The sequence below is a fragment of the Myotis davidii genome, unplaced genomic scaffold (assembly GCF_000327345.1).
Source record: "Myotis davidii unplaced genomic scaffold, ASM32734v1 scaffold646, whole genome shotgun sequence".
NCBI lineage: Eukaryota > Metazoa > Chordata > Mammalia > Chiroptera > Vespertilionidae > Myotis > Myotis davidii.
Genome location: NW_006296801.1, coordinates 452,889 through 462,352, shown reverse-complemented (window position 1 = coordinate 462,352; position 9,464 = coordinate 452,889). Strand labels below are relative to the sequence as shown.

The window sequence follows — 9,464 nt, the reverse complement described above, 5'->3', positions numbered from 1 at the left end:
CCCTGCCGGCAAGTGGACATCCCCCGAGGGCTGCCGGGCTGCCAGAGGGATGTCTGATTGCCATCTTAGGCCCAATCCCCCGGGGAGCAGGCATAAGCCAGCAGGTGGTCATCCGTGGAGGGGGTCCCAGACTGCGAGAGGGCACAGGCCGGGCTGAGGGACCCCCCCAAGTGCACAAATTTTTGTGCACTGGGCCTCTAGTATATTAATAAAGCTCTCGCTGGTGCCAATCGCACACCTGTGTTTCAATCTGTCATTGTCAGTTGTGAATTTGGTTGACACTTCTATTATAGAGAAAGGGTGATAGTGATATTAAAATATTTTTTCTAATTTCCTTTCAATGTGCAGTAAATAAATAAAAAGCGCTAGACAGTTTGCTCAATGGATAGAGCATCAGCTTTTGGACTGAATGGTCCCAGTTTTGATTCAGGTAAAGGACATGTACCTCGATTGCTGGCTCAATCCCCAGCCCTGGTTGGGGCGTGTGCGGGAGGCAGCCAATTAATGTGTCTGGCCCTCTCCCTCCCTTTCACTCTCTCTAAAAAAAAAAAAAAATAATGGAAAAATATCCTGGGGTATTAACAACAACAAAAAGTAAATCCTTGTCATTCATGTTATTTCAATTATAAATACTTCTGTATGTACCTCTTACTGATAATCTTTTTTAAAATATGTTTTTATTGATTTCAGAGACAGAAGGGAGAGGGAAAGATGGATAGAAATATCAATGATGAGAGAGGATTATTGGCTGCCTCCTGCCTGTCCCCTACTAGGGACTGAGCCTGCAATCTGGGCATGTACTCCCACCAGGAATCGAACTGTGACCTGGTTCATAGGTCAACGCTCAACCACTGAGCCACACTGGTTGTTGGGCTAGCGAACTTTTTTATATTTTTTAAAATATGTTTTATTGATTTTTCACAGAGAAGAAGGGAGAGGGACAGAGAGCCAGAAACATCCATGAGAGAGAAACATCCATCGGCTGCCTCCTGCACCCCCCCCGCTAGGGATGTGCCCGCAACCAAGGTACATGCCCTTGACCGGAATCGAACCTGGGACTCTTCAGTCCACAGGCCGATGCTCTAGCCACTGAGCCAGACTGGTCAGGGCTAGAGGACATTTTTAAAGTACTCACTCCTACCTTTACAAGGCAGTATGATTGGACTACTGTAATGAACAAAAGGGAGTCTTATTTTTTATTTCCTAATGACTTATGATTCTTTTTGGAGGACCATACTCAAGTAACATGATACTATACAGGTTATGGTGAGAGTATAGTGTTCCAAGTCATTCCTAAAGCTGATAGAATGCTTTTGTTTCTGTTTTTTGTTTGTTTGTTTGGTTGGTTTGTTTTAAAGATAACTTAATCATGTCCTTTTTTTCCCTCTCTTTTGTTTTTATAGCACCTGACAGATACTTCCCATGGTGTAAGAAATAAGTGCCTGCAATTACTTGGCAATCTCGGCTCTTTGGAGAAAAGTGTCACAAAGGATGCAGAAGGCCTAGCTATCAGAGATGTCCAGAAGATTATAGGGGATTACTTTAGTGACCAAGACCCACGTGTCAGAACAGCAGCTATAAAAGCCATGGTAAACATGATCACGGGAACTAAATTGGGACAGTTTTATTTTTTGTTTGTCTGTTTTCATTTGTACATGGACAATGCTGCCTTGGATACATTCGGAATCCCCCCAGGATACACCTTATCCATACTTTTCAGGAAGGTGTTGGTGGCATCGCAGGGCTCAAAGGCACACATTTCTATATAACAGGTGTGCTTTTCTTTGGGCTTCTCTGGTAGCTTTCACTTGTATTTCTGAAACATGGCAGCACCACCCCCTCTGCATATTGTCTTCCAGTAGGCTTAGGTTGTACCTTCCATGTTTCAGAAATATAGGAGAAATTTACGTGTGAGGGGGTTGCTTTTTAGGAGGAAATGGTGCTAATCATGTTTTCCTCAGCCTTCTTATAATTGTTTCATGTTTTTCTAATATCCCTTTGGAAGAGTCCACGGGTTAGATTTATTAAGTGTTTGATTATGTCTACTAAAAAGTCTTTGACCAGGTTTCTTATTTATATAAATAGCACTGATTTTGGCTAATGGAAACCATGTTAATCTGATATAATGCAGGAAAGTATTTGAGATTGTGGGGAGACATTGGAAAAAGGGATTCCCCCCCGCCCCAAATACTTAAACTATATCTTTATTTTATAGTTGCAGCTTCATGAAAGAGGACTGAAATTACACCAAACAATTTATAATCAGGTACTTTAAATGACTATCTGCAAGGAAGGGGAAGTATGAAACTGGGAGGGTGGCATATTGGTTGTCAGGATTTGAAAACAGCTTCAGCTAGCTAATAGAAGTAATGTTAATTGGGGTGAATGTGAGGTTGTATTCAAAACATAGATTCTACGAAGAAAATGGGGATATGTAATTGAATAGCTCTAGTGTATATGAAAAGGACTTTTAGGAGGATTTAGGTAGCACATTATAAATATCAGAGTATACAAAGAGAAGTGTAGAATTCAGAATAAGGACAGTGCTATTCTTGCTGATCTCTGGTTGCTTGGGCTAAACCTGAAGTCAGTTCTGGGAACCACACTTGACAAACTGGAGGATGACCAAGACCAGGATCCTGTGAAAAGTTATCAGATGCTATTGTAGTACTTGTAAAGAGAGGCACAGTGAATTTATAGTATCGCTAGGAGAAGCTGATTGCCCCACCAACAGGCCTTACAAAGTGATATTTCTCTTGTAGAATAATTGCAGGAATCTAGAGACAGGCAATCTAAATCCATGCTCAGAGACCAGATTTTGTTAGTCTATCAAAGTGGGTTTATCTTTCAGAGGAAGATGATTATAGCCAAGCCCCTATGACTGAGTTTATTCTTTAAAAAAAATGAACTAGAATGAGTTCAGAACGGTTGTTTTGACGTGACTGGCCTCTTCTCTCCCTATTAGAAAAATATTGGGAAGCCAAATAATTAAAGGAAACTTGGCGAGTAAGGACTCAGAGGAAGAAAGGTCAACCAGATGATTGATCTATTTAGTGGCATGAGACTGTATCAGTTAAGTAGTGTTAAAAAACAAATTCAGCCAGGCATATTTAAAGATCTAATTGGAGCCATTGAATACTAGTAATTCATGAATTGGGCAACATCCCATATAGTAAATAGAAGGATGCTTTGAGGAGTTGGATAAAGTGGGAGGTTTTTGTAGGCAGAAAGATGGGTCAAGGAAATTTAAAAAGTGGATTATTTTGGGCAAGGTTACTTTCCCTTAGGGCAGCAGTTCTCAACCTGTGGGTCGAGGCCCCCTTTGGGTGTCAGACGACCCTTTCACAGGGGCTGCCTAAGACCATCGGAAAACCCATATATAATTACATATTGTTTTTGTGATTAATCACTATGCTTTAATTATGTTCAATTTGTAACAATGAAATTGGGGGTCACCACAACATGAGGAAGTGTATTAAAGGGTCGCGGCACTAGGAAGGTTGAGAACCACTGCCTTAGGGGAAGGTTACGTTCTCTTAGGGCAGCGGTTCTCAACCTGTGGGTCGTGACCCCTTTGGCGGTCGAACGACCCTTTCACGGGGTCGCCTAAGACCATCCTGCATATCAGATATTTACATTACGAATCATAACAGTAGCAACGTTACAGTTATGAAGTAGCAACGAAAATAATTTTATGGTTGGGTCACAACATAGGAACTGTATTTAAAGGGCCAGAAGGTTGAGAACCACTGCCTTAGGGGGTCTTATCAGGCAGATTACCTCATTAGTGCTGACCAGGAAATTCCAGACTAATTGGTTTAAAATTCCATTCTTGGGAGAAGCTGAAACTGTAGTTAGGTTAGGTCAGTGATGGCAAACCTTTTGAGCTTGGCGTGTCAGCATTTTGAAAAACCCTAACTTAACTCTGGTGCCGTGTCACATATAGGAATTTTTTGATATTTTCAACCACAGTAAAACAAAGACTTATATTTTTGATATTTATTTTATATATTTAAATGCCATTTAACAAAGAAAAATTAACCCAAAAAATGAGTTCACGTGTCACCTCTTACACGCATGTCATAGGTTCGCCATCACTGGTAGGTATTAAGTCTTGGTGGGCTTAGCACAAGTGACTCCAGTTTGGGCCTGTTGTTTCTTTTTAATACTAAGCAAGCAATGATGAGGGATAGCCACAATGGTGTGAGGATGGAGTAATGGTGGAGTATTTTAGATATAAGATTGGATTAGGTATCTAATGAATTGTTTTGGTTATATTGAGTTTGAAAGTTTGATGTTACAACCATGAGGAGAATTTCAGGCCATAAATAATTGTGAATGTTTGGAGTTCAGGAGAGATCAGAGCTGGGTATGTGGAGCCATCAGTATCTAGGGGGCATGAGGATACTCAGGGCGAGTAAGAAGACTGAAAGAGATCAAGGATGGAGCTATGAGCAAAGTCCAACATTTAAGAGGTAGACAGAAGAAAGCAGCCCTAGAATGGAGCTCAGAAGCAGCCTTATGGAAGAAGAGGAGAAACATATTCCAGAAAAGGCAGGAGGGGCGTTCTCACAGTCAACAGTGTCAAATTTTGGTGAAGGGTCAGCTAGGGTAAGAGGTTTTTATTTTTTTATTTTTATTAATTTCAGAAAGGGAGGGAGGGAGAGAGAGAGAGAAACATCAATGATGAGAGAGAATCACTGATTGGCTGCTTCCTGCACACCCCCTACTGGAGGGGGGCAGGGGGATTGAGCCCACAACCTAGGCATGTGCCCTTGGCTGGAATTGAACCTGTGACCCTTTAGTTCACAGGCCGTTGCTCTATCCACAGAGCCAAACCAACGGGGGCAAGAGGTATTTTTGACTATTGCAACTCCTGGGGATTGGAGAGGGGTGGTGCTACAACCATCTAGTAAGTAGAACCCAGGGATGCTGCTAATCATCTTACAATGCACAGGACAACCCCTCACAAAGAATTATCCAGTCTAAAGTGTCAATAGTGCGAGATTGAGAAACCCTGGTTAAATGGATAGGTAGTGATAACTGGAACGGTGAGCCAAGGGTTTTTCCCAGGGTTGTGTCTCACGATGCTGAAGAATGAGCTATGTAGACCAGAAGATTTAAGCAAAAGTGTGGAAAATTTATTGCAAGCAGATTCAGAATCCCCCCCATGGGGAGGGGCGCCCAATAATGGGTTGCCCGGGAAACCTTTGTAGTCCAGGGGTGTATATTTGCTGCAAGCTTGCTTCTGTATCTATCCATGTTGTCACCTGATTGATTCCCTCAATTGTTCTTGCCCAGCAATGGATCTGAACTTTCCCTGTTTCTATGTGTTCTTTCTCTGTTCTTACGCTGAACTTTCTCTGTTTCTGTGCATTCCCTTGTTGCTGCAGGCCCTCCCTTGTTTTCCCCTGCCTCCCGCTTTGAGTCCAGAAACATTTTATTATTTCTGCTTGGTTGGTTTCTGTGATTAGGCTGCTCACTCTGCTGTGTCTGCCTGCCTATGTTCCTCCTGCCTTTGTTTTCCCCTGGACCCCTGCCCTATCTGCCTGCGTTTCAAGTTAACCCTCTTAGTAGGTTAAGTGGGATTGAAGAGTAGGTGTAATGGGTTAAGGCATGGAAATGGAAGAGCTGATGGAGTAGCAAGTTCTGGTCAGAGCATGGATTTAGGATTTTAAAATCTCAGACATGGAGTAGTTTTGGATGTTGTTGAAGTCAAGGGTGTTGCTATGACTGTGGGTGGAGTAGAGATAGGCCATTTCAGACCAAAGTAAAACAGAAAAATCTGGCCTCTTTTGGCGGCTTAGCATTAAAATTGTGCAATTATTTCAGAAAGATTGTCAATCAGAAATTTGTGCTTGGATTTCACAGATAGGCAAAAAACCATCTCTGGTGTTTGAGCCTGTGAGAGCAGCAGTGTGGGCTCCCAGAAGGCTTTACTGGAATTGTGCTCTTTAGATGGCATTTGTGTGCTATCCGGCTGTGGTTCTGCTTCCAGACTTGAGATGGGAGGGCTCAGTCAGAACACAGAGCAGCTGACAGAAGCCAAGAATTCTTTGTTGGGCAAAGGCTCAAGTAGCTAAAACCACCCACAGGTTTTATGATTAGCATCCTTATCCAGCCACCCTGTCTTTATTGTGAAAATAATTTAAACATCACCTTGGGGGGATACAAAACTAATAGACTTTTGGAATCCTTGTTTGCAGGCCTGTAAATTGCTCTCTGATGACTATGAACAAGTGCGCAGTGCTGCAGTCCAGCTTATCTGGGTTGTCAGTCAGCTCTATCCTGAAAGGTCAGTGTGGTGGGTGTAAGCCAGCTTTCATTCATTGCTAAGCCATTTTTCTCTCCTCCCACTGTGTAAAAAGCCCACCTCCAGAAGAAAAAAAAAAAGTTGGTTAGATTTTTTGAAGGCAGTGTGAAATAGGGGAAAAGTACAGACCCTGGAAATCAGGATATCTGGTCCTGATTCTTTAGCTCTGCCATCCTTTCAGTGTATCTTTGGAAAGATATTTCAACTCTGGGTCCCAACCTCCTCTTTTGTAAATGAAAGTTAAATGAAGGGATGGGACTGTCTTTCTTGAGTGCTTTGTAGCTTCCTCCCTACCTCTACCCTACCCTTTTTAAATCTTTAAAATTGTTTGGGGCCCATTTTAGTAAATACAAATACCAGAGAAAGATACTAGTAGTTTGAGGATAATGATCCCTTATGTAGTGTTTTCCTGGTTAAAAACATTTTTGCAGTAATCAAATCATTCTTACAGTGATTCTGGGAGGTGGAGAGACAGATATAGTAAAAAAAAAAAAAAAAAAAAAAAGACTGATTGGAATTTGCCTCTCCTTTTAGGACCAGGTAGACAAGTATGTTTTATACTTATTTTAAAGACAATTCTATTTACATTCTGAGATTTACTATATTCACAGCAATGCAAGTATGGAATAAACAGAGATTTAAAGTACTCTGTGGTAGCTAGTTTTTGGTATCTTCATAAATCTTTGTACCTCTGATGAGTTAAACATTTTTATTCAAGACAGTGAAAATTTGCAGCACAACTAAAAGGGTTGACTTATACTCTCAGAGTCATTTGTTTACTATGAAATGTATTCCATCATTCTAGGATTTTAATTATTCAATTATCATCTCGACTTGTGCTGTTTATCATTCCCAGTTTATTGAACCTGAAGCTTTAGACTTACGTTTTATGTTTTTTCTTTCTTTTAATTTAGCATTGTCCCAATCCCATCTTCTAATGAAGAAATTCGCTTAGTTGATGATGCTTTTGGGAAAATTTGTCACATGGTCAGTGATGGATCCTGGGTGGTTCGAGTTCAAGCTGCAAAGCTATTGGTAAGTTATACTCTTTATTTATTTATTAAATATATTTTTATTGATTTCAAAGGGAGAGGGAGAGAACGATAGAAACATCAATGATGTGAGAGAATCATTGATTGGCAGCCTCCAGCACTCCCCACATTGGGGATTGAGCCCACAACCCAGGCATGTGTCCTGATCGGGAATCAAGCCATATCCTTCTGGTTCATAGGTTGACGCTTAACCACTGAGCCACGGCGATGCTACAAGTTACACTTTCTTAGTGAATACGTTGCCTGTTACACTTATACAAACATTTTGAGAAACTACAGGTAGGGATAGTTGTAACCCACTATTAGAAATTATAGTGTTTCTTAGAAAGAAAAGGCTCACTTTCCAATGGAGAAGTATAGTCTCTTAGAGCTAGAAAGAATTTTAAAGACAATTCTATTTACATTTGTTAGCTTATGAGATAGCCAAGGCCTAGGGATAAAAGTAAGTAATAATGAAAATAGTTGCTTCCGTTTACTAAGCACCTTTTATGACCTAGATACTGTGAGGCCATTTACATGATCTCACTTATTATTCACAGTAACCCAGCAAGGTAGATATTGTTATTCCCATTTTCCAGGTGAGAAAATTGAGGCTCTGAGAAATGAATTCAACTAATCCAAATAGAAAGTTGTGGAATGGTATTCAGATATTAATCTCCTGACTTTTAGCCTGGTACTCTTCTGTTTTGCCTTTGGGGATTCAGAGTACATTTATTAAAAAAAATTAATTTTTTAATATATTTTATTGATTTTTTACAGAGAGGAAGGGAGAGAGATAGAGAGTTAGAAACATCGATGAGAGAGAAACATCGATCAGCTGCCTCCTGCACATCTCCCACTGGGAATGTGCCCGCAACCCAGGTACATGCCCTTGACCAAAAGTGAACCCGGGATCTTTCGGTCCGCAGGCCGACGCTCTATCCACTGAGCCAAACCAGTTTCGGCAAAAAAAATTAATTTTTCAGAGATGGAACTGTTTTATAAAAGGAGTGTTGACCTAGTAATAGCCTTATTTTATATCTGTGTTATCTTTGAGATGTCACTTGACCTTAGTTTTGGTTTCCTCATCTATTAAGAGGGTTATGATATCTCTCATATTTACCTCACTGAGTTGTCATGATGCTCAAATGAGATACTACAAATTGTAACATATTCTATGTGTGATAGTGGGGGTTGTTATAGTATACACACACACACACACACACACGTATCTATAAAATTTTGTGAATATCACAGCAAGAAAATCTGAGATTCTTTTTGGACACTTTCTTTTTGAGGGCCTCCAACACTGCCAGTCTTGGTAAAATTGTTGGCTAAATACTTTGGACATGACTGTACTGGATTCAGATCCAGTGGTAGCCCTATTTCTATGACCAGTATTTATGGGGTAATTGCTAAAAACTGTGTGAAGCATTTTTATGGAATAATAAGGAATTTGGATGATTTCAGTATTGCTTATGAATTATACTAGAGGCCCGGTGCACAGATTTGTGCACGGATGGGGTCAGGCCGGCCCGCCCCAATGGGGGCCAATCGGGGCCAGGCTAGTCGGGGGGAAGGGGAGGCAGGAGGTTGACCAACCAGCCCCGCCCCCGATCGGGGTGGGGTGCCGATAGGGGACAAGCCAGCAGGGGGAGGGGCTGATTGGGGCCCCGATCAGGCCAGTTGGCCACTGCAGTGTGCGTCATAGTGACCGGTCGTTCTGGTTGTTCCGGTCGTTCCGTTGTTCTGGTTGCTTGGCTTTTATATGTATAGATTGCTTGTTCATAATAAAATACAGAGTTAAACCAGTTGTTATTGATTTTAATTTAAAACTTTGTTTTGGTTCTAGCTGGTGTGGCTCAATTGGTTGGGCCTTGTCTTGTGCACCAAAGGCTTGCTGGCTCGATCCCCATTGTGGGGTGTGCAGGAGGCAGCCGATCAATGTTTCATTCTTGCATCAATGTTTCTCTCCCTGTCTCTCTCACCCTTCCTCTCTCTCTAAAAATCAATTAAAAAATTTTAAAACAAACAAAAATGGGACTGATAATAGTATTTATTTTGGAGGGGGACTAAATTAATGTATGTATAAAGCACTTAGTGCATGACACAATGAACTC

At 41.2% G+C, this 9,464-nt stretch overlaps 1 protein-coding gene across 1 annotated transcript in view; it reads left to right on the top strand.

The window, feature by feature from the left end:
* The window catches only part of INTS4 (integrator complex subunit 4), an 81,371-nt gene that overhangs the window by 24,002 nt on the left and 47,905 nt on the right, over positions 1 to 9,464 (top strand). The window contains 4 exon segments of the mRNA XM_006772517.2: positions 1,404 to 1,589; positions 2,216 to 2,266; positions 6,207 to 6,295; positions 7,228 to 7,348. Coding sequence (XP_006772580.1) covers positions 1,404 to 1,589; positions 2,216 to 2,266; positions 6,207 to 6,295; positions 7,228 to 7,348 — 447 coding nt within the window.